General features: G+C 47.0%; 1 protein-coding gene across 3 annotated transcripts in view; it reads right to left on the bottom strand.

The window, feature by feature from the left end:
• MIS18BP1 (MIS18 binding protein 1) overlaps nt 1-26,160 on the bottom strand; it is a 1,508,798-nt gene that overhangs the window by 763,597 nt on the left and 719,041 nt on the right. For all 3 annotated transcript variants that reach the window (XM_069638746.1, XM_069638748.1, XM_069638747.1), the window contains exon 8: nt 8,905-9,266. In XM_069638746.1, the coding sequence (XP_069494847.1) occupies nt 8,905-9,266 (362 nt within the window). The remainder of the gene's footprint in view (nt 1-8,904; nt 9,267-26,160) is intronic.

Raw genomic sequence — 26,160 nt, 5'->3', positions numbered from 1 at the left:
ATTATCGCTCTGGGCGGCTGATGTCTCCATTCCAAGACCAGGGGGGAGTGGTCTGACAATACTCTCGCCTTGTATTCTGAGCCTATCATTTCCCCTATGAGTTCCGAAGCGCCAAACATATAATCCAGTCTCGTATAAAGGTTATGTGGGGCAGCGTAGTGTGAATAGTGCCTATCCTTCGGGTGTTGGTGTCTCCAGATATCATCTAGTCCAAAATCTCTCAGCAGGGCCTGTAATGCTTTTGCGGCAGGGGTGGGTTTATATAGTTTACTATCTGACCTATCCATTTTGGGGTATAGCGTGCAGGTAAAATCCCCTCCCCATATAATCGCACCTCCCAATAGGGGGCAGATTTTGCCATATAAAGTCCTGAAAAAGGCCGCTGTGTCTTGATTAGGGGAATATGTATTTATAATACTCAATTCTCTGTTTTCCAGTAGCCCTTGCATCAATATCATCCTCCCATCTGGTTCCGCCATGGCCTGAAGCATCTGAAATGGCAAATGAGGTGCCACCCAGGTAACCACCCCCCTAGCATAAGCAGAGTATGTCGCTCCCATGGTGGTCCCTCCACTTTTTTTTAACCACCTCTAGTTTCTCTCTAGTAAGGTGGGTTTCCTGTAGTAATGTTATGTCCACTTTCAGCCTTCTCAGGTACATCATTACTTTGTTCCTCTTCAGGTAACTATTGAGGCCTCTCACGTTCCAAGTTACAATTCTAAGACTTCCCATCGCCATGCGTGATTTGTCCCTCCCTCTTTGCTCTTCCCTCCAGTCTTCTTTGGCATGAATAAGGACTCGTACTCCTTCCAATTTCAACATTAACTCCCCAACTGACCCCCCTCCCCTTCTTCCCCAACTATGTTCACTGCACACATTCCCACCCCTCCCTCCTCCCTACCCGTCCCCAACCGGTGCCCAGCTCCATCCCTGGAGCTCAGGCCCCCCCGCATTTGTTCCTCTCTCGGAATGCCGAGATCAGGAACCCAGCAGGGTGTCACCGATCTACCGGTAATATAACTAGTTATTCGTGGGGGTGTGAGCTGGTTCTGTTAGGCTCCTATAGCTTGCACTATATTCCCGTGCTCAAAGGATCATATTTATACAGCCCTTGTTACGCCTGTACCAACAGTCTTAGCCCTGTCTTATATTCTAGTCCCAGTGTCTGAGTCTGCAGCACAGTGAGTACCGCAGCCTCCATTTTACTTATCTGCGCCGTCTTCCTTCTGGATACCCGATTCCGATGGGCAGCTCTGTGTGTCAAGCCACTCTGACGCATCCTCTGGAGTATCGAAGAACAATGCTCTGTTTTTCTGGTACACCTTCAGTTTTGCTATGTATATTAACACGTACTTGTAGCCTGCTTCCCGCAATTTTCTTTTCACTGCGCCATAGTTCATGCGTCGTCTTTGTACCAACAGTATGCCGTTATGTTTGCTGATGCCCTCTATCATTCCTCCCTTCCGGAAATGCTCTAGGATTTGCTCCCTGTCTTGATAGTTCAGATCTTGGCTATTATTGGCCTTGGGGGGGGGGGGGGGCCTCCTGGTGTTGACCTCCTTGTCAGGGCACTGTGTGCCCCGTTCCACCGCAAATCCTTGAGTCAGCACCCCTCTGGTTATTTCTTGCAGCAGCATCGTTTCGATATATTCTGTGGGGTTTGGTCCCTCTGCTCCTTCCGGCAAACCCACAATGCGTACGTTATTTCTCCGGGCATGTCCCTCTGCTTCCTGTGCTCTGTTTTCTAAATTGCTCATGCGTTGTTCTAGGATGTGGATCTCTGATTTGTGAGATGCACTTGCAGCTGTATTCGGGGCTACTTCCTTTCCAATTTGCGTGTACGTTCTGCTAGCGTTCTGACATCTTGCCGGAGGAGGTTCACTCTTCCTGCACTGCACCTACTTTACGTTCCAGTACCGCCTTCAGTTCGACCATAGCCGATTCCAATTTAGTTTCCCACGCTAGTTTCAGGTCCGCAATTGCTTCCAAGATTTGCTGATCTTTGCTCGTGGCGTCAGTGCCCGTGGTGGGGGTCCTCTCCTTGCTCCTGGCCCCTTCTGCCATTAGCAGTGTTCTGGAATATTCTTCCATCGTGGGTTGTCTGCCCTTTGCTTTAGCCTGTTTGTTGGCCATCTTGATGTTGCCATGCGTTTCTCTGCGGACACCGCGGATTATGGTCTTCAGCTCCTCAGGGATATTCCGTATTCAGCAATGGTACTTCGGGGGGTGGGAGGGGGCCTATAGTGGGGGTCTCCATGTTCTGTTAGTTTTGGGTCTGGAGTGGATTATGTCCTCCCACGTACTTGGTCGCTATCGTTTCTATCTGCAGCAGTGGGTGTTTGGTCGCTGGTGCTAATATGGTCTTCTTTGGTGCTTTACACTGGGTTTGCCTCACACCTACTTCCCCCCACCCCCCATAGGCTTAAGGGTGCCCTTCTTTGTCCGGTTCCTATGCTCTCACCATTTTTACCCTTGATGTTAGGATCGGGCTCCAGCGGGTCCCCCAATCCAGGTGATGCCCCAGGTTGTGCCCTCAGCACATCTTGTGTGCACCGGGCAGTTTTGAAAGCTGCCACCGGCTTCTTTATATTGTAGACCACAAGGTCTTCACCGGGGCCTCCAACCTCGGGGGGAGCGGTCACTGCAGCCTGTGTGACCGTCCCTCATACGGCGTCCGGTGTTATTCGTTCTCTCTCGTGGCCTTCAGTACTCTCGTAATTGTACTGCAGAGCAGAGTTGTCGGAGCCCATTGAGCCTCGCCTGTGGCAGCCTCTCGCGTGTGTGTTCACTGTTTGTTTACTTTTTCATGATCCGCACTCGCTACCAAGTATGCGGCGCAACAATGTATCCGCAGCAGTTCTCAAGGCGGGGCCGCAAGTGCTTGCGGGTCCTGTGGGACGTGCTTGCAGTACGGCCCGGTGCGGTCACTCCAAGCGTATGCCTGTGGGCTGATTGCGGTCCTTAGTCAGGGCGTGCTCCGCTTCAGGCCGCTGCTGCCTTGCCTCGCTCTCCAGCCACTGTGTCCCCTGCTACGTTGCTCCGCCTCGGGTGCACCCCGCTCGCTGGGCCCTCCGTGGCACTTCCCCGGCAGGGCTATTTCGGCCACTCAGCCTCTCCGCCCCAGGGGCATCCCAGTGTTCTCTTCACGGGGATCCTTTGTCCCCCTCACGTGTCCGCCTTTCCCTTGGGCTGCTCCTCTGCCAGGCGCATTGTTCCACATTATTATGCAATGCGGGCGCTGGGGCCGTAATTGCGCGCTTTGGGTCCCTCTTCGCTGCGTGTGTGCTCTTACACAGCCTCTAAGACCTCAGTGGGCAGCCTTCCCCCACTGCAGGCGAGCCTTGAGAGCGGTTTGTTTAGGGGTTCCCCCCACTGTATTTCGGATCCAACTCCGCTCTTTCACGTTCATAAACACTGGCTCATCGGCACCAGTGCCAGCGGTGCAGGGGCACCCGTGTGCTGCACCTCGCAGCCATGTCTGCCCTTCGCTGTTCTCTCACTGTCCTCGCTCAGTTGGCTGGTTCCTTTGTCTGCGCGTCCCGTCCACCATTGTGTTGCCTTTCGTGTGTATGTGTGACCTCAGCAGTGTTCATAACTTTGGCCCCATACGTCTTATGGGTTCCAGAAGTTTGGCGGGCATGTGATTTTTCAAAGCTTCTGTGCATCCGTGTGTGCAATATTGGCGAGAATCATTTGCTGGATCTCCACCGGAGCGAGACTCCTGACATGGCTCTCATAGCCACGCCCCCGCACCCATCCATCCATCCATGCGTTTGTCGTCCCTATCAGGAGGGATGGTAGGGTATGCTGCCTGCTTTGAGGTGGCCATAGCTGCCTGGACCACCAAACTCTCAGAAGTGGGGTGTGCGGACAGGTAGCTGGGATCGCTACTGGATGGGCGCCATTTCTTGGACAACGACTTGTTAACCGCCGGAATAGACTCCGGGGCATTCCAAGTAGCAGCCACCCTCTTTAGCAATGCCACATGAAATGGCAACAAAGGGTCAGTGGATGGAGCCTGATCCAAGATGTCAGTAAGGTCATCCTGATCATATTCTACCTGAAGCCCGGACCAACCCAGGTACTCTACAACGCTTATATTATAAAAGAAGGATAAGATGGTAAACTTTCTCTACTTCCACCCCTCCTTCTCCCCCAACGATTAGACACCTCTGACAGATTCTCCGGCACTACAGGTCTTGACAACAGACTGCGTGCAACATTCCAAATTTCAAAAAACATTTTTGTTTAATACAGAATATTTAAATTAAAACATAAGATACTACCCACACCTAACACAGTGTGCAAAACTACCACTAAAACCTACAAAATCTAAAAAGCTAAATTTCAAATAAACCACTTACAAATGGACACAGACGAAATCACATATCACAGTACATAGAAAAAACCTAAATGTGTCACTAAAACAACATATAATCCCAACATGTTTCTGTTCTTTAAAGCCCCTTTCGGGCGAACATTCTTCAGGGGAACCTTTAAAACATCCACTATTCTTCTCAACACCGTGTTGAATGGGTAGTTTCAGGCAACCAGCCTGCAAAGAAGGGAAACAGAGGAAACTAATCAGATCCCCAGGGGAGGGGGTATTACCAAATGTAAAAGTGGAGTTGACTCAGTCAAGAGAACAATTCCACAAAAAGGTTTAGAAATTAAACCAATTAGATTTACCTTAATGTGGTGAATCTTCAACGCACGTCTGTAAATGAAAAACCAAGATACTTCAAAAGGCGTCTCAATCCGCCGAAAATATCGTCACACCTAGAAAGGACACATCACACTACCAATGAGCCACAGATCACTACAGGACAACAGTCATGAATTGTTCAGGATATATTAAATAAAAATTACCTTCACGCAAGTGAAGCCACCCACAACGTGGGGCAAGGGGAGGAAATCCCTTGTAATGACAACCAAGTCTGCAGATGATTACAAAAGAGGACGCAGAACCAATCTGTAATATAAGAAGGGCGGTCACCAACCATCTCAAAGAGCATTAAAATGCATTTAAATGCACCGATACACCACGCCTCCCAAATGTGTAAAAAAAGGGTAGAAAAGAAACCATTTCAAGCCCAGCCTAGGTCGTGCATTAGAGCTCATGCTTCCAAACAGTAGTGTCATACACCAGCGGACTTCACAGCCATTAAATGTGTAAAAACATGCTGAACGTGACCAAGTAGTGGGAGATAGTACACAACACCTCAATGTTCAGTAAGTAAAAAACTATGGAAAAGGGATAATAGCCACCAACATCACTAAAAGTAATGTAGCTACTAAAGTTCAAGAACAACATGCTCACCTCTAGATTAGGAGAAACAAACTCCTCGCTAATGACTCGCGGGGTTTGAAAGAAGACCGTGCAGCACCAGGATGTGTTTTCACCAAGTGCAGCAAAACGCTCACCACTTCCTAGTAAACACTAAGAAAGGACTATACATTTCGATTAAATACTAGCCGGCAAGAAAATACAGCGGCCATCTTTTACATGCAATCTTCCTAGTGAACACTAAGGAAGGACTACACTCTTCAGTTAGGTACTAGCCGGTAAGAAAAAACTAGCGGCCATCTTTGCATCAAACCACCCAACAACAAGGGGAAGCAGTGTTGAGAAGAAAGTGCACTGGGGGGCACAAAACCATTCAAAAGAAATTGACACAGCATTGCAAAAATCAAGCAACAGACATATGCACATTTTTGCAAATATAGATGGCACAAAATAAGGAAAATTCAAAAAAAATCAAAACACAGCCAAAATTGCAAACAATAGTCAGATAGCAGAAAACATTTATGTTTGGCTGACCAGATGCCAATCAATACTCTCATTGAGCCCCAGAACATTACTTTGCAATTTAAAAATAATTTTTTGTTCCAGGTTCAATAATTTCTGGTCTGTCTCGGCTTTCCTATGGCCATGCACCTTTTTCAAAATAAACCACGTAAAGTCATTGCAGCCATGTTTCATATCAAGAAAATGTTTCACTAAAGGAGCTGCAATCACTTGATTTCTGATGCAGCTCCGATGTTCCACCATACGGACTTTACATTGTCTGTTAGAAACAAAAAAGGTTAAACTGCAATTATAATCTAGGCAAAAATTAGAAAAACAAAGGAATAAATGACGAAAAGTGGATCATGATCAAGTGGGTACGGGTGATGGGTGCCCTGCTGGTTTTGTCTAGTGTTCAGCTTGGATGAACCCGGTTAGTGAAAACTTGTAAAGGGAGAAAACAGTTTGGGACAGGTTTAGATACCAGACTTCCAACATTCTCCACCACAAAATGTCTAACAAATCATGCATGCAGGGCTCCCACACTCTGCAAAAGGGAGGTGTTGGACCATGAAGCATTCTCATTATAGGCAAGTCACAATTTTACGTAAATACCTTGCTTAAAATAGAGATCTAGGAAGTATTTTATTGATGTTGGCAATGGTGTCTAAGACTGTGCTTTACCCGGCACAAATGCTACACATCGAAGTCTGAAACCTTGTAAGTTTTCCAGCTCTTGCGAGATTCCAGGCCATCATTTTGTTTTCCTTTAAAGTCAATGAAAGGCATGCACCTTTGTTCACCCCACAACTTTCAACAGTTGACTAACGACAAGAAGGATCCAGGTTCAACAGGGATTGGGATCAGATGTGTGCAGTCGGTTTCAGATTTTGTAATTGGGACTTGCATTCGTTAGCAGCCTATGGAAAAATAAAGGTTTCTTTTGGTTTAAGTTTTTTGAATTTTAATCCACACTTATGGGAAGTTCAAGCTGATGATTCTTTAACAACTCAGACGAGATTAAAGGTAACTTGATGCAAAACATCTGCAACATTTAACAGGCTAACCAGGACAACAAACCACTCAAATTTGACAGCCTGCCACTCCTTTCATTAGCAGACTAACAAGAGGAAGAAGAATATCTGATTGGGACACAATTGTGAAATACAGATTTCCAACTTCTTTCCCCTGGGTTCAGTGATTCCAACCGTACTAGCATACTGGTGAGAGTTGCACGATTTAGTGTACCGTTGGATATGCAACTCCTGCCATGAGGCACAGATCTGACAAGAAAACCAAACGCAAAGTACCACTGAAACAAATTCAGCAAATAAGGTTTAGGCAAAGCAAAGCCAAAACATAGTCCCTGGTTAATTACAGCATCAAATGGAAGAACGGTTTTGGCGCGATAAGGCAACCTCAATCAATGTTTCTAAGGTGCACTTCCTCTGCAACTGAACAATCACTAGAAATGATAAATAGATGGAGAACAATTGTTGGGCATAATGGGTTATACATTGTTCACACAGTTTATTCTCTAAGCAGTCAATGCGTGACGTAACCTGGCCCTGTTGTACTCATCTGGCATGTCTGCAAAAGCACATGGTAATACCAAAACCAGGGAAAGATCACACAAACTTGAATAAGGACCGGGAATTCATGACAAGGGTGATGCAAGGCAGGATCCAATTGCTGGCCCAAAGAGATCAGAAAGGTTTCATAGCAGGAAGACACACATCAGATTGCAGGAAACTTGTGATCCATGTTGATAGTAAAGTCTGACCTGGGAAACAAAATGTTTGGTATTTCTTGTTGGAGGTGGGGGAAGGCATTAAATAGATAGAACGAACATACCTAATGGAGGTCTTGAAAGATTTAGGGATACCACAACAAATTATTGGGTGGATCGAAACATTACATTGGAAGGCAAAGACAGCAGTTGGGACAAACGGCCTGGTGCAAGAGCAATTTAGATGAGTGGTGTACACGGGTTGTTTCTACAGACATAGCCTTGCTCTTTGCGCTTGCCATGGAATTTCTAGAGAAGCAGTGTGTGAGAAATGACAGAGGAGTTATCTCAGTAGGAGACAGAGGGCCACAATTAAAACATGCAAACAATATTTTTTGAATTACAATACAGTGTGGACACCTGCTTCAATATAAGGTTAACCCATTGAATCACTCCATGACCAATGCCGCTTTGGCTGTCTAGAAACTCTCCAACAATGCACTTCACCGAAATGCTTAGGAATCCAAAATACTCTGGGGATGAGTAAACTAGTGGAAATGAACATGGAGCAGTTGATGGGGAAAAGCCAAGGTGAAAGATGCGAGAACAGGCCAAATGCTTTATAAATCTCTACAAAGTTCATTCTGGACCCTAGAGTCAAATGTAAGGTAGAAGGGGAAGCCATGTGCCTCTGCTGATGAGGGAGGGAAAGGGAGTGTGGATAGCTATGTTTATATATCTGTTCCGTGAACATGGTGCACTGAAGATTAGTATTGTTTAATAATTTGGAATATGTACAAATAAACTGTGGTATGGAAGATGGTGTACGTACAAGGTGGTGCATGGGTTTTCCTTTCTTTTTTCTTATTCTTTGTAACTGTTCTCCATACCCTGTGTATGAATATCCTAGCTGTCTGGTGGTAAGGGTACAGGGTGTACCGATCATGATTTTCAGACTTTATTAAAAGCAGGGGCCATGGACCAACATCAAGAAAGGAGGTGAAGAGTTACAAAAACACAGTAAGATACATTAGTGTATATAGGGAACTTTCTGATGAGGGGAAAATCGATTCGAACAGTTGCAATGACAGCTCTAGATTTGAAGGTTGTATCAAAGCAGGCCAATTGAGGCTATAAAGATGTGAAAGACAAATCTACACTTTTCAAAGGCAAGGTAGTTTATGAATGTTAAAAAACTGAAGGGCAATGACGGTTTGGTAAATATGCTCACAGAGAACATTAAACTCCAACCTCTATTTTTGAAATAGAATTTAAAAAGCTTAACACTTCAGCCTTGTAAAAACAACTTAAGGTCCGAATTAAATAAAACATACATGCTTTATTTTCTATAAAATGCGAGCGCAGAGAGGCTTAAAAATAATCTTACCCCTTTGACGGCTGCAGCTATACGTTGTGTTTTTGTCATCAGAATTTGGTTCGCCCAGATCATACGTCTGGTTGTCTAAAAGGCTTTCCACTGAACCCATCTCTTCCGCTCTATTTTCAAGATAAAAGGTATTGTTCCTCAACGTAGTATGCGTTTTCGTTTTTTGTTCTGTACCCTTTGATTTTTCTTTCTCACAGACATCCTGTATTTCGTCACTAGAGTCAACGCTGCAAACGATTTCCTTGTTTCTTGAAACTTCCTTAACATTTGATTTTCTATCATGTGTGACAGTTTCAACATTGCTCTGTTTTCTAACTTTAGTATCATTTCCTTGTACTTCTTTCATAGCTTTGAGTGTTGCACTGAAAGAAACAGGAATCATGTCAGTGTTGGTTTAATATTGTGCACACAATCATACTTGATGACCCACTGATATCTTAAAATCACACAGGATTACAATTCTTGGACCAAATGAGAGAATTGTATAGAACACATTTCAAATTAGGTGAACTTAAATGTAGTGTTGTAATCTTTCATTTAAATAAACTTAAATATTGTCCCAATATATGTTGGCAATAAAAGAACAAGTTACTTACCAACTGGTAACGTTCTTTCGATTGGATGTTCCTCCAACGTATTCCTCATCTTTGATAATCACGTCCAGCTTCGGCAAAACATTTCTCAGCAGAGGGCGCTGATGGGTTCGAGTTGATGTCCCTCAAAGGCCTCTGTCGAGGGTGACGTCATCGGGTGTATGAGTAGCACACGCGTTGCCCGTTGGCCTCAGTTCTGTTTTTCCCTCCTGTTCATGTTGGCTGTTAGCCTAGGTAAGCAGTAGTCAGCCTTGCGAGAACGAAAGCTATAACAGCATGGAAAATTCTACAGAGGGGTAGGCTGGGAGGGCGTTGAGGAATACGTTGGAGGAACATCCAAATCGAAAGAACGTTACCAGTTGGTAAGTAACTTGTTCTTTGAATGGATTGTGTCCTCCAACATATTGTTCATCTTTGATAGACTCCCAAAGCAGTATGTAGAATAGGAGGAGGGAGGAGAATTTAGAATTGGCTTTTTGCTTTATTGATAATATGTATATAACAGTTTAGTTTTACATATTTTGCGTCATAAGATCACATTGTTAAAGTCAATATTTCACTTAGGTGTATCTTTTTTTTTAAATACATATCACAAGTTATATACGCGATTAATAATATAAAATGTCCTGAGACAGTTTTTAAAATTGCTAAAATCATCACATAAAATGTCATTAAGTAGAACATCAGATTTATGTCGTGACCTTCCATTAGCATCACCCATATGTTATTCATATTGCACATAAACATCGAATTATCGTATTTCATTAAAAATTGGATACGTATTGTTTGTAGACTTTCACACTCACATATAATATGGTATGCTGATTCGATAACGTTAACACCACAGAATCGGCAGAATCTAAGATTGCGCGGTATTCCCAGTCGCGCCCCAAGGATTTCTAAGACCTCACATGAATTGAATTTAAACAACAAATACCATCGAATGGTGGAGCAATTAGGGTAGGATATCTGATATTTTGGTTTGACCATCCTCATTCTGATAGATTCTATGAAAATTACACTGTTCGACTTAGTTGCCAGATTTACTATTTTTTGTTCTCTGACTATTTCACAGATCAGTTTTTTCAATTTATTTTTTATCTGAGCTACAGAATATAGCAACCAACAGTGAGTCTCATTTTTAATCAGTTTAAGGTAGTTTAGTCTCCATCTATTGTTATGAAATCCATTTTACAATCTAGTCCCTTGTATTGCTCCATCATTCGTACCATGAAGGTATCATTTGTAAGTCGCGTGAGTTTCACATACAAAATCGCTGAGGACAATTGTATTTTTGCTTCTTATACTCAGTATATCACATTCGAGTAACATGTATTCGTATGGCAATGTTTTCGGCATTCGCAGTAGTATTCTTAGCATCTTGGCTTCAAATTTATCAATGTTATTGCCATATTTACTGCTCCAGATTTCCACACTATAAGTCAGACATGAAACAATTTTAGCTGAATATAGTTTCATGACTGTTGCAATAGAATAAGTACCCTGGTTACCTATAAAGTTGCTCAATGCCATAATAGCAATCATACATTTCTTTTTAGTTTCTATCCAATGTGTCTTCCATGTAAGCTTGTCGTCTATGACCACTCCTAAGTATTTGTATACGTGTACTACTTCGATCTGTTTATTTCATTTCCAACCTCTTGTATAGCTCTTCTTCTTAGCTGGTTGTGTTTCGAACTTCATGATTTTAGTCTTGCTAATATTCACAACAAGATTATTAATATTTGCGTATTTTTCGAGTTCGTTAAGTTTTGCTTGTAGTCCTTTGGGTGTATAATCGAGCAAAATCAGATCGTCAGCATAACCCAGCCATCTTAGCATAAGTTTACCTAACTTGATGTCATTCATGTTAGTGCTAATCACATTTTGGAGGAAATCGGCAAGATATAAATTAAACAGAGTGGCTGCTAAAGTGCACCCTTGCTTTACGCCACGTAAAGTCTGAATATTTTCTGAGGGTTGTCCTTCCGCGTCTAGCCGTATTCTGACCGTAGTATCTTTATATAGTTGTTGGATCATATGAAGAAGGCCTCTTGGTATCTTCCATTGTTCTAATTTGGCCCATAGTTTGCTGCGTGATATGGTATCGAAGGCAGCAGAGAAATCTATGTATGCAACATACACAAGCAGCTTTCGATTTTTCCAAGAATATTCAACTGTGTTTAATAGGATGGCTATATTGTGAGCTGTGGAGGACCCACATCTGAATCCTGATTGGTATTCAGGCAAGATTTTACACCTGGTTATCCACTGGTTTAATTCTTCTAATAAAACTTTACCAAAGATTTTACCAGGAATGTCAAGCATCGCTAGCAACCTGTAATTACTGGGTTCTTTACGATCACCTTTTTTGTGTATAGTATGTATGATGCTTTTCTTCCATGTATTGGGGATCATCCCATGTACTCCTATCCATTGATAAACAATGTATAGGACCTTTGCCCATTTTTCAGGTGATTTCTGTAGTAAAGCATTACAGGTGTTATCTGGGCCGGCTGCTCTGGATTTGGGTAATTTTTTAATTATTTGAGTTAGCGATTCGACAGTAAAGTTGCCTTTCCATTCAGTTTTTACAAATTTATAGTCAGTTTCATCTTGTGCTAGTCTACCAATTGTATTAGTGACATAAGTGAGCCACTTGTTTTCAGATACACAATTAATCGGGATGCGTCTATCTTTTTTCTCATTAATGATATCCCACATCATTTTACTGTTCTTTAGGTGTACTGCATCAACAAGCGAGCGCCACGTCTCTTCTTTTTTTTTTTCTTTGTAATGGAATTTCAGCCATCTTCTGTATTCAGTCTTAAGGTGACGTATCTTGTTTGTTGCTTGTTCATCTTTCTCTTCAATACATCTTCGTATGTCTTTTCGTAAGTTTTTCCTTTTTAGTTGAATTATTTTATCAAATTTCTTGTTATGGTCTAGATTCCATTTTTCATTATTTGTCTTATATATTTGTTTATCACCAATGGCTGCTCTGACCGTTTCTGTTAATTGATCAAACATATTTAATATGTTTTTGTTGTTATTTTGATGTACTTCACTTGTACCAGCTATTTCAACAAATAGGTCTAACAGGGGTTCAGCTATTTCATTACCCTTCTCGATATTTTTGGGAATCCATTTTATTCTGTTACCTGCTGTATTAAGGCCAATCTGCCCATTATGTTGATATTTTTCACTCTGTGGTGTTTTACTAGTTAATAAGAGGTACAGTGGGAGATGGTCGCTTTCTTCTCTGCATCCGAATGCCATGTCTTTAACCCATGTCCGTGCCCTTTTGTTTACTATCATATAGTCTATAGTGCTCATACTCAATCCCGTTATTCGTGTCGCATTCATCTCCCAGTCTCCGGGCGTGTTGCCATTTAGTACAGTCAGTGCAAATTTGTTTAGCAACTTTATCCAATCTTTTGCATTTTTATCGAAGTTCTGGGTAATGGGTTCTGACATTTCTTCCATGTCTACCTCAGTTTTATAATTTATTTTTACATTAAGAATTGGCTTTTTATAATGCTGAATACAGTACTGCCTTACCAAAGACGATATCCGGAGAATGGGAAGAATCCAGACAATAATGCTTTGTGAATGTATGCAACGATGACTATGTTGCAGCATCACAAATAGATCTAAAAGGTACTCCCGTTTGAAGGGCTGCAGGAGAGAGCCTATACCTCTGGTAGCATGAGCTCTCAAACCCTCTGGCGGGTCCTTGCCTGCTATTTTGTAACATTCTGAGATACCAAGTATAATCCACCTTGACAAAGTCGGTTTCGAAACAGCTTGTCCTAGTTTTCTTCCTGTGTAGCCAATAACGAGTTGGTCATCCACTCTTAGTTTGGAAAATGTAGAAATATAGAAGCTTAAAGCTCTTCAAGGGTCCAATCTATGGAGCCTCTCTTCGTCTTTACCGGGATGCAGCAGGGGGTAAAACGCCAGCCGAACAATCTTTTGATTTAGATGAAAATCAGATATCACCTTAGGTAAGGAGGGTTTTACCCTCAATACAACCTTGTCCTTGTGGAATACGGTATAGGGTGGCCTGGAGGAGAGAGCCTGCAACTCGCTCACTCTACATGCAGATGTCAATGCAACCAACAGTATGGTTTTGAAGGTCAATAACCACAATGGGCATGTGTGCAAGGGTTCAAATGGGGCACACATCAGAAATTTTAGAACCAAATTAAGATCCCAAACTGGAACCTGAAAATTAGAAGGCGGGAACACATTTGTGAGCCCTTTCAGAAATTGAATCGCCAAGGGAATTTTGAAGTAAGAGCATTCTTCCGCGCTTGAATATTGAAAGTGCTGCCAGGTAACCTTTAACGGTTCCAATATCAAGACCTTTCTGTGCTAATGAAAGGAGAAAAGAAAGCACATCCGGAGTAGAACATAGAAAAGAATCAACATGCTGATGAAGATCTCTTGAAGGACTTCCTAAGCTAGCGCCCACTCGTGGGAGACTGTGCTCTGTCTGCTCAGATCGTCCGCCATCGTGGTCTCCTCCCCGGCTAGGTGAACTGCCGATAGATTCCTTCTCGAATTGCCCAGTACCAGAGCCGCATTGCCTCTCTGCACATCGGTAGAGACCTTACACCTCTCCTCTTTTTGAGGTAATGCATGGCCACTGTGTTGTCCGTCATTATCAGGACATTCTTTCCCCTGACAGAGGGCAGAAAGGCCTTCAGCTCTAGTGCGATTGCCCTCAGCTCCAAAAGGTTGATGTGTAGTTTGGACTCCGATGGAGACCAACGACAGCGGATTGTCAGACCGTTGGCATGGGCTACCCACCCCGTGAGTGAGGCGTCGGTCACTACTGTAATCTCCGGCCATGGCTGCAAAAATGTTCTCCATTCAGAATATTGTCCTTGCAGGCCCACCAAGAAGATCCTGTGAGACCCTGGTTGGAACCTGAAGTCGGCCAGACATCTTTCCTGAGAATTGGGACCATTGTGTTCTTAGAGCCCATTGAAAGGATCTCATTCTCAGGCAGGCTTCTGGCACCAGAAAAATGCAGGATGCGATGAGACCGAGCAACCTTAAGAAATCGAAGGCCAGAAGATTCTGCCCAGTTTGAAATATGGTAACCATCTGAAGAATGTCTTGAGCCCTCGCCTTGGGTGGCAAGCTCTTTCCCAAGGATGAAATTAGGGAGAAGCCCAGCCTGTGAAGGGAGTGGCAGGTGACTGAGATGATCCAGAGCTTGTTCGGGAGAACGTGCCCTGATCAGCCAATCGTCCAGGTAGGGGTAGACATGAATCCCCTTCTCCCGAGATGCGCTGCCACCACCACCATCAGTTTGGTGAAGATCCTCGGGGCGGAGGTCAACCCGAATGGTAGGACTCGAAACTGATAGTGCGAGCCTCCAACAGCGAACCTCAGGTATTTTCTGTGCTGGTAATGGATTGGCACATGAAAATAAGCATCGTGAAGGTCCAATGACGCAAACCAATCCTTTACCTGGAGGGCCTGAAGGATCTGAGAAAGTGTGACCATCTTGAATTTGTCCTTCCTGAGGAACTTGTTCAAGTATCTCAAGTCCAAGATGGGTTTCAGTCCTCCGTCCTGTCTGGGGATAAAAAAATATGGGGATTACCAACCCTTGTTCCCCTCCGCTACAGGTACCGATTCTATAGCACCTTTCTCTAGCAGGGTTATTATTTCCTGCACAAGGAGCAGATCTGGAATCCTCAAAGAGCGTTTCCCCGGTGGATTGTTGTGAGGATGCATTGTAAATGGAAGGCAGTAACCTTGGGCTATTGTCTCCAGAGCCCAAGCATCTGAAGTAACGGCTCGCCATTCTTCGAGAAGCTGAGACAGTCTGCCCCCCCCCCCCCACTGGTGATTCGCGACGCAAGCTCTCAAAGTGGTTTTGGAGCGGTTGCTGCAGCTGCCGATAGCAAGGAAGCTGGAGCGGACTTTGCACTTTTTCCTCATCCACCACAAGGGTTTCTTTTCTGGCCTCTTTGACTGCCCATTCCTCTCGCCTTTCCATATGAGGAGTAGTAACGATAGGATCGCCCCCTCCATGGTTGTTCAGAAGAATGAAAAGGCAAAGGTTGCATAACAGCGCCCCCTAAAGATTTGGCAGCCGCCTTCGAGGTCTGCAACCTCTCAAGGCTCTCGTCAGCATTGCTGCCAAATAGGCGAGACCCGTCAAATGGCATGTTTAGCAAACGAGCCTGCACGTCTAGTGCAAAACCCGACTTGTGCAACCACGCAAATCTGCACATTACCATACCCCTAGCCATGGACCTGCTGATGCGGTCTGCAGTGTCCAATCCAGATTGAAGGGATTCACGCATGGCTTCTTTGCCATCCTTAACGATAGCTAGGAAAAATTCTCTTTCCTCCCGTTCTGGAATGTGCTCTGCCGCCATGGATATGCATTCCCACAGTGTGTACGAAAACTTGGCTAAGGCACATGTGGAGTTGGCCGATTTAAGGGCCATACTCAGCTGAAAATACCTTCTGCGCCCATCCATCCACAAGCTTGTCGTCCCTATCTGCCTTATTTATTGTAGCTGTGGCTGCCTGGACCACCAGACTCTTGGGAGTGGGGTGCTTGGACAGATAGCCGGGTTCGCTACAGGAAGGTCAGTATTTTCTTGTGAGGGATTTATCCACCGCAGGGATGCTGTCCGGTGACTCCCAATTTCTGGCCACATTTTGTAAAGCTCCATGAAAAGGTAAGATTGGGCCTGTAGGTGGACCTAGGTCCAGAATGTCTGTAAGGTCATCTTGTACAAATTGAACCAGAGGTCTAGCCCAGCCTAGATATTCCACCACCTTGGACATCAGGTGACAATATGAAGAGTTAGCATGCTCTCTTGACTCCGGTCTACCAAACTCCATTTCAGGCGATGTATTAGCGCCACTGGCATTATGTAGAGTGTCAACCAGGTCTCTCATCCTGCTCTCTTCCGGAATTAGACATTCCAGTAAATTTGGAGTTCCAAATTCAAGGCCAAATGGGGCATCCTCTTCATCAGAGCTTTCTTCTTCAAAAATTGAAGAAAGGGATTTAAAAAAAACTCCTTTCTTGGCAAAGGAGTAAAAGTTTTTTCTGGAACACTCAAAGGCTTTCGTTTGGTGCCTTTTCGAGGTTTTACATGATCTGTAGGCTGTGCTGAAACCACTGGAATTTTTGGCGCTGTTGCTTTTAGTGTCAACGTCGACACTGGCGGCAATGGTAATGGCGCCCATGGCATGGAGGATTCGACAGCTCCCTTCGAAGATTCTGGCTTCGAAGGTTGTGGAGGTTTCGAGGGCGTTGAGGACCTCAAACGTTCATCACGTCTGAGGGGACTTTTACTCACTGGAAACTTCGAGGGGTCTCTGTGAACCTTCCTTCGACCACCCGGGCTAGAGGGCGCGCGAGTGTCGGTACGGGACCGCTCTCTGCCGGCTTTCGAAGAAGGCGCTGACGGAGGCTTACCCTTTTCAAATATTTCCAGCATTTTCAAGCGGAATGCCTCCCAATCTTCAGACGAATGCTTGGTGGGCCACTATAATTTTTTGTGGGGTTTCGTCCAACAAGCATGAGGAGGATGGCGACCGATGCTACTGTCTCCTGAATCGCTTCGTTGAGGACAATGAGTGGCACAAACCACTATGGGACCTTGATCGCTTTTTGTCACTCTTACGTCGGGGAGAACGATCTCCAGAATCGACGGTTGAGGAACGATCAGTCTTAGTTTGACGGGGCAATTTCCCTACCTGTAATTTCCCCTTTCGTTCTCGCAGGGCTTTTCCCGTCATAGCAGGAAACCGTGTCAAGCACCACAGGCAAGAACGATGGGGATCCTTGATCGACATTTTCAAATCACACAACTTGAAGCCTGTGCAAGTAGTCGGGGTAGAAGGCGAAGACATTGTCGTTGATTACTCGATTTTTGGGGGAGTTGCATAGCAAATAATTACTAACGAGGTGCGCCGAGTCTCCGAAGCAAACACGTTTGCGGAAAAACTGAACGGAGGCCAACGGGCGCCGTGAGTGCTACTTATAGACCCGATGACGTCACCCTCGACGGAGGCCTTCGAGGGACATCGACTCAACGCCATCGACACACGGCGCCCTCTGCCGAGAATTTTTTTTTCCCAAAGCAGCCAAAGCTGGACGTGATTATCAAAGATTAGGAATACATTGGAGGACACAATCTATGCAGAAGGCTATTTTAAGGCTGGTTCGGAGTAGGGTAATGCCTGTGACATTGATATTAATATTTTATTTCTAGCGCGCTCATACACTAGTGTTTCAGAGCGCGCCATGGAAAGAGCAGATATGGAGCAGATAATCGTGTGTCACATCTAGATCGAATTGTGCAGATTAGCACACGTCACATCTAGACAAAATTGTGACAATAATCCTGCTTCACATTCAGATACAATTGTGCAGATTAGCATGCGTCACATCTAGACAAAACTGTGAAGATACTCCTGTGTCACACCCAGATAGAAATGATATGTTACTCACCGTAGTTAGTCACTACGGTGAGTTATTTATAATTACTCTTACATCCCGTCCCCTTTCCTCATACTGCATGGGCGATTACAACTGAATGTAGCCCCAGTGTGGAGAGAGTCCCTCCTTAAGCAAACAGGTTTCTAAGAACTGCCTGTCCGAAAACCGCATCTGACCTAGATCCGGCATCCAAACAGTAATGCTTGAAGAAAGCCAAAGGGGTGGCCCAGGAGGCCGCCCTGCTCAGGGGACATGCCGCTGGAAGGCGATGGCAGTTGCCATGGCACTGAATGCATTGGCAGGCATGGGCATGCATGTTGGCCGACGTTGGCTTATGCTGCCCCTAGGCTTCTTTGATGGCCGAGACCATCCACCGGGCTAAGGAGGCCTTGGATCCCTGATATCTCGGTCTTGAACCTCCAAAGGTGATAAATAGAGCGTCTGACTTGCGGAAGCCCTTGGTCCTCTCCAAGTAGAATTTTAGTGCACGCCTGACATCAGGGTCAGAGAAGAACGTAGGCAGCACTATTTCCTTGTTTCGGTGGAAAGCAGACGGCACCTTAGGCAGGAATGCTGGGTGTGTACGTAGGACCACCTTGTCCTTGTGGAACGTAGTGTATGGCTCTGAGGCGACCACACCTGGATTTCGCAGATTCTGCGAGCCGAAGTGAGGCCGACTAACAAGGCCAGCTTAATGGTGACCAGCCTGATGTCTGCGTACGCCATTGGTTCGAATGGTTTGTGCACCAGGGCGCCCACGACTATGTTGAGGTGCCAGACAGGGTGCAGCCTCTTGATGGGTGGGTAGAGCCTGGCGAGACCAGTCAAATGTCCCTTAACAATTGGGTTGGAAGAGGAAAAACTCTCCTCCTCTGAGTTTCTGTACGCCCCAATGGCTGCAAGGTAGGTGCAGCAAGTGTCCACCTGCACCCCTGAATGGGCGAGATGCACCGAAAAAGAGAGCCCGTCGTCCAGGGAACATGTCAGTGGATCGAAGCCCTTAGAGTCTACCCAGTGACAGAACCTGGTCCACTTGCTCTTATACTGGGCACTGGTAGATTTGCTTCTGATGCCCTGTATGATCTCTAGATTAGCCTGAGAAAGGCTGAGATGTCCTAAGCGGGACCTGTTCAGGAACCATGCTGTGAGGGCTAGATTCTCTGGTGTGGGGTGGATGACCCTGCCCCCCTGCTGCACCAGAAGATGTGCTGAGCCCATAGGCAGGCGAATGGGGGGCCTCTCAGAGAGGCTGAGCAGCTCCAAAAACCATGGCCTGGCTGGCCACCATGGAGTAATTAGGATGATGCTGAGGAGGCGAGACTCCTTGATCTTGCATATCACCCTGTAAATCAGGGGAGTAGGTGGAAAGGTGTATGCTGTCATTCCATCCCACCTGATCTGAAAGGCATCGCCCAGAGAGCCCGAGCCCCGACCCTGCCAGGAGGCGAACATATTGCACTTCCTGTTGGCCCGGGATGCAAAGAGGTCCACCTGAGGGTGACCCCATTTGTGAAATATCTCCTGCAGGACTAGGTCGTTCAACTGCCACTCGTAGTTAGCTCCCAGTCTGCTGAGCCTGTCTGCCTCCAGGTTGGATTCCCCCGGCAGGTGGACCGCCTCGAGGTAGATTTTTTTCCAGGGCCCACTCCCACATGCTGACTGCCAGCCTGCACAGTGGGGTGGGGAGGGGGGTGGGATCTGGTACCTCCCTGCTTGTTGACATAGAACATGCTGGCCGAATTGTCTGTCTGAATGAGGATGACCATGCCCTCGATAACCGGAAGGAAGGCCTTCAGTGCCAGCCAGATGGCCTTCAATTCCAGCCACTTTATGTGGTACTCCTGCTCTTGCTGGGTCCAGGTGCCATGGACGCAGTGGTTGTCCAGAGTGGCCCCCCCAACCCTCGAGAGAAGAGTCTGTGGTGATGGTGACCTGTGGAGTAGGCTGCCGGAAGGGCTTGCCCGTCCGCAGGTTGGAGTCCCTGGACCACCATGTGAGGTCTGGGTGAAGCGACAGAGGAACGTTGATCATCTCTGACTGATGGCCCCGTTCCTAGTTCCAAGATGCTGCAAAGTGCAGCTGTATCCTCCTCATCCTGAGTCTCATGTGGGGGACGGCCAAGAGGACTACTGCCATGAGACCCAGTAGGTTTATCACCAGGCTGATGTCACTTCTCTGCTGAGGAAATGCGATGTGGCCCTCTTGATGGCCGTGATCTTGTCCTCCGAGGGAAAAACTTTCTCGGAGCATGTCCCCCAAATGAGGCCCAAGGTGGCCAGTCTCTGCGTGGGCTGCAGCTGCGACTTCTTGAGGTGGAGTGAAAAACCCAGCTCATGCAGGGTGTTCATAAGAGCGTTTGGAAGTATGGTGCACTGCTTCCAGGGATGTGGCCCTGACAAGCCAGTTGTCGAGGTAAAGGTAGATGTGGTGGCCCTGCGACCTGAGGAGGGCCGCCACAATATTCATCAGCCTGGTAAAGACCCTGGGGACGCGCTGAGGCTGAAAGGAAGCACCTTGTATTGGAAATTGTAGCCCAGATCCTGAATCGTAGAAAGGAACGATGAGGCTGTCAAATGGGGACGTGTAGGTACGTGTCCTTCAGATCCAGCGAGCACATCCAGTCTCCCCTTGCACAATGTCTCCACTATCAAAGCTGGCGTAACCATCTTGAATTTTTGTAGAGGTAGGGAGAGGTTGAGGGTGGAAAGGTCCAGCACAACTCTCAGGCCCGTCTGGTTCTTCTTTTGAATGGCAAAAGTCCTGGAGTAAAAGTCCAAGCCTCGCTGGGAGGCTGGGACTTCCTCCACTTCCTGGCTCTCGACAAGCGACCGGATCTCCGCTAAAAGAGTTGCTGTCCCACACCTGTGGGAGTGGAGGGGAGGAGGGAGGAGAGGCTGGGATAGGAAGGCGGTACCCCATGGAGACTACTAGAGGATCCAGGGGTCCGCGAAATTCTGGCACCAGAAATGTGCATGAAGAGCAAGCCTGCCCCCAACCGGAGACACGTGGACCCGGAGGGGTGTGTCATGCCTTCTTTCCCTCTGAGGCTGTTGCGGAGGAGGGGGACTGGCAAAAACCCTCCCCTTTTTGTTGTTTGCGCCGGCGCTGGGATGGCGAATGGTCAGGCTGCCTGGACCTCTGTTCGTGGAAGCCGCGGAACCCTCCGTATGTACTCCCCTTCTCAGAGCGCTGCTCTGACTGGGTGTACATTTTGGCCGTGGTCTTTGTTAGAATGGATAAAGTCTTGGCCATTTGTGAGCCGTTTTTCTTTTTGGCCAGCTCCTCGTCCGTTGTGGAGTGAAAGACGTCACCCCTTTCGAACGGAAGATCTAAGATGCGTTCCTGGACGTCCGGGTTGAATTTCGTAGCACGGAGCCAGGCTGTACTTCTCATGTCCATGGCAATACAGATGGCACGGCCCGAGATGTCGATATGGGCCACGGAGGTCTCCATGATGTCCTGCGCCACAATCTTGGCCTCTGCCAATCCCGCCTTGAATCGCGATTGGCTATGCGCCAGAAGCTCTGGGAGGAAATCCACAATTTCCCGCCAGAGCCTCTGGTTAACGGCTGCCAGCAAGGCATCCCGGTTGGCTTGACGCAGGTGCAAGGAAGCATTGGAATACAGCTTCTTCCCGTACGCCTCCAAGATTTTCTCCTCCTTGCCTAGCAGCGCTGCCGAGGAGGAGGCCGAGGACGACTGAGGCTTGGAGTACAGTGATGCCGCATCGATCACCGAGGAGTGTGGCTGAGGATGGTCAGATAGCAAGAGTGTATCCCCCTCCATCTGCCTGTACTTGGCGTCCAGGTGTTTATTTACCGTCTGGGCTGAGTGGGGCTTGAGCCAACCCTTCTTGGCCAAGGCAACTACGTCCTTCTGCATTGGAATCCCCGTCCGGACAACCACATACCTGGTTGACACCAGTCCCAACTGGACACACGGTCCTCCACCTGCCTTCCTTGGAGCGGCGTCCACCGGATGTCTGGATTTTTTGGTGCGGCAGTCATTTTGTCGAGCTGCCTTCCACGTGCCTGCGTCGTGTTGCTCGGCTCACTGGGCACCGCCCCGTCCAGGACTCTTGAGAGTGGATCATGGGGCCTACCTTGTTCCTCGGGCCAAGGCCCGGTAGGCATTTCGTCCTCGGCGGATCTACCAGTAGAACTGCATAAAGGCACCCTCTTGGACATGCTGCCGGTACTAGGGAGTAGCCCCTCAGGTGAAGACCCAGTAAAAGAACCTTCCGGTCCCTCAGCACCGTCACCGGGAGGAATTAGACCCACTCTGGGCTGATACAGCTCGGTATTTGTGCTGGTACCAGGACCTGGGGGAGTCCTTGGGAAGGAGTCTTCCTTGCAGGGTGTGCTGGAAAAGAGTGGCCCTACCTTGGGCTTGGATCGATGATAGACCAAGTCCTTTAGGTCCTCTGGAGGTGCTCTGTGGAAGAGCTCCCTCCACCTGGCTAGTCTGTTCTTCAGAGACCTCGGGGAAAGCACATTGCAGGCGGTACAAGCTTGCCAGTCGTGGTCAGGGCCAAGGCACCATAGACAGAGGGCATGGGGGTCTTTAGTCAGGAAGAGCCTGTCGCAGGATGGGCACCTGCTGAACCCTGTCGAAATTGACATGCGCCCGGGAGGAGCATGACACCTGAGGCCCGAGTACCTGAATGATAAAAAGACAAAAGAGAAGAAGTTTCTGCACGTGGAATTACATGGTCGAAGCCAAACCCAGGAGCACTGGTGAATTCGGCCTGTTCCCGTCGACGTGGAAAAGGGGACTGTGGTGTGGTGCCGGAAGGCGGAGTCAGGGCAGCACATGCTCCCAGGGCCGCGCCTCTAAATTTAAAGCGGAAGAAGGATTTTTTCTGGTAAAAAAGGTTCCTAAAATTGTGCAGATTAGCATACGTCACATCTAGACCAACTTGGGAAGATACTCCTGCGTCACATCCAGATAGAATTGCGCAAATTAGCATGCAACACATCTAGATAGAATTTGTGCAGATTAGCACGCATCACATCTAGACAAAATTGTGAAGATAATCCTGCGTCGCATTCAGATAGAATTGTGTAGAGCAACATGCAAAACATCTAGATAGTGATGCCACTAACCTGCCCTACTAAAAATCTCACCCTCTCCATACACCTCTCCAACTCTAACTAAACACAACCATGCCTCTACAGCACAACACACCGCCTGCACTTCACCACACAAACAAAACAAAACACAGCCTCGCACAAAAGCACATGACGGCTACCAACGGAAAAGCACACCTAAGCTCAGCGAACAGTGTTAACCGAACTGAGACTGCCAACATCACATCACATCTATCTTGCTCTTTTCCTGCTCAGTCCTACCAACTCATCCTACCCTCTTTCCCTTTCAGATCTGCCAGGGTGCCAGGGGACCACGCTGGTGGTGGTGATAGTGCGTGGTATAAGTATCCTTTAACAGGAACAACCTTTGAGTAAATTTGGTCCCCCACACCCGCGCGCTCCCCCGTTCCCTCCGCGTCTCACCCCATGTGTTTTCTACTTTCCGCCTGCCCCCCCCCGTCCCGCCCTCCTCCCCTGATTGTCCAAGTTTCTCATAAGATTGATAGTGCTTGGACAGCCCTCTGCCCGTTGCAGCACCTGCGGCTAAGCGCCCAAGCCAAAGGGCAGCCCCAGGAGGTGTCTGCAGGTGTTAGCAAGGAAGCAGGCTGCCGCCCACTCAAAAAAAAATAAAAATTATATATATATATATATATATATAAATAAAAATCGCCAATCACTGCCACCTAACAGCCCCAAACCCCACCTACATATTCAAACCGAGAACCCAATTGTACCCCAGCCCTCGCTGAGCTTAAGCAACTGGTAAAGACGTGCTCGGCACTAGATACCCGGCTGCAGTGGCAAGCACCAGCTATTCCCCAAGAAGCTGCCAACAAGCTCCCTTGCTCCCACCTCGACTCATCTGGGTGGTTACCAAGACCTAATTCCACCCAGGAACAGCATAAGCTGCTTCGGATAGTATCCACACGTGCCAAAAGAGGATCAAACGGCCATCAATCGCCGTCAACAGACAAGGTAGGGAGAACTACTAGTAATTGCTAGTGTTAACACTAACGCACCCCAGCCTAAACCACCACCTCCTGCAATAAGCACTTCAACCACTAAACGTACACACCCAGGACACCCTCTGGGGAATCCAATGTGAACCTAACATACATGCTTACATTGAAATGTCTATTGTATGGTGAAGCCTAGGCCTTTCTCCCACTATCTAGGAATCAGAAATCTAAGAAGCATAGACCCAGCGGGAAAGCAGAATCCCAGGGAGGAACCCATGACCCCCAACTTAATCTTCCCTAACCAAAAGTTGGGGCGTGGGAGGATGCCCCGACCACCCGTGTCCACATACCGCTAGTCCACAGAGATACTTGCCAACTCCAGGGCAGGGGAACACACCGGCATCAGCCAGGTACACATACCACTAGAGTAACACAGAAGAAAACTGCCACTCGTCAACATGCCTGCCAACCAAGCGGACAAACTACAATACCAAACACACAGGATAATCATAGATGTTGAGCACAAAAACACAAAGACAAAGAGGTAAGGAAAACCCGCTAACCCAAATCTAAAACCTCAACCTTCCGCATAAACATCTCATACAGAACCTCACACAAACACCTCTATGCAAAGAAATCTGCATAAATTTCACCACATTGCAACAACAAACACACACATATCCCGGCACAACAGCACATAGGAATTTGCACCGACCCGAAAACCGCACTTAAGCTCAGTGAATGGTGTAAACCGAACTGAGGCTGCCAACAGGACATCACAACTCTCACTCTCCTATGCCCACTACACCCTACTAAGCCCCCTACTCTCCCCTTTCTTTCACACCCCGCTTTTCAGATCCACCAGAGCGCCTGGGGACTACTTCGGTGGCGAGGGTGCGTGGCAAAAAAACATTTAACATTAACATAAAATGAAACTGTTATCAAACAAGGGGAGGGGGACAAGCTAATAAAGCCTTCTTGATTAGGCACCCTAAGAACTTTGTTACACAAGCAAATATCAATTGTCACATGCCTAGAAAACATAGCGTTTCCTCTGTGAAATCTCAAGTGTGGCCATGTGGAGAGCCAGGTAGGCATCCTATGTCATGGCATCCTATGTCATCGCTCCTGCAGTCTTTGAATTTATTAAATAAAAATGGGATATTCAAGCAACCATTCCCCAAAAGTGAATTACGGAGATCTCCCTAAGCTCACTTGAGAGAATTATTCTCTTCTCCTTCAAATTGCCCAACTTATTTATTCAATAATGTTTTATGGTGCACCAACTGCGAACAGTCATTTCATATAACCCAAAGAGGGAGAACAGACCCTGGTTGGTAGCTTTGGCTCACTCTCGCCAGTTACTGTGCTGAAAAGCCTTATCTGGATGCTCTCTCCAAGATGGGTGCAGGGTCTCTCACTGACCCTGGGGTGCAGACCCGGTTCCCTTTCACCAAGTGATGAACTGTGAAAGTGTTGCCTGGATGCTCTCTCCAAGCTCTAGACCTGGCTCACTCTCCTGCCAAGCCTTAGTGAGGTTCCATGTACTATTTGTGTGCGAGTTCCAGACCCGCCTTTTCAGCTTTACTCCCACCTTCTGTAGACTTGGTTCACTTTCCTGCAAAGCCTTAGTACAAGTCTATGTATTATTTGGGTGAGAGTCCCAGACTCGCCTTTCTGGCGGTATTCTGACTTTCTGGCTTTTGCAATAACCTCCTTGAGGTTTTCAAGGCCCTGTGGCTTCCCACGTACCTTGATGCATGATATACGCATGGGCTGGCTCCCTTGAGGCAGCTGGGCTCACTCGCAGTATTCCGGTAATCTTCAGGAGCTTCTCTCCCCACCCTGCAGCGACTCTGCAGGTCTTTTCTGCTTGGCGACAGCGTATCAGTGCACCTTCACGGTCCCCGTGTCTCTTGGACGCCTTGAGTCTTGTTCCGCTTCTGGGCCACGTGATCATCAAGTCCTGAACGAGCCCCGGATTCTCCTCTCTTCTGCACGGTGTCCCGGTCAGTGCCTGTCTGAACGTCTGGCTCATCTTGGCTCTCGCATTTCCTCCTCGAAGGGCTTGACACACTGTTGGTTTTTATCTTGCTTTATCACTGACCGTGAACCACTAGACTGTT

This window comes from Ambystoma mexicanum, chromosome 14 (assembly GCF_040938575.1).
Source record: "Ambystoma mexicanum isolate Mex_15411 chromosome 14, UKY_AmexF1_1, whole genome shotgun sequence".
Classification (NCBI taxonomy): Eukaryota; Metazoa; Chordata; class Amphibia; order Caudata; family Ambystomatidae; genus Ambystoma; species Ambystoma mexicanum.
The sequence above is the reverse complement of the archived record's forward strand: the minus strand, read 5'-3'. Positions and strand labels throughout refer to the sequence as shown.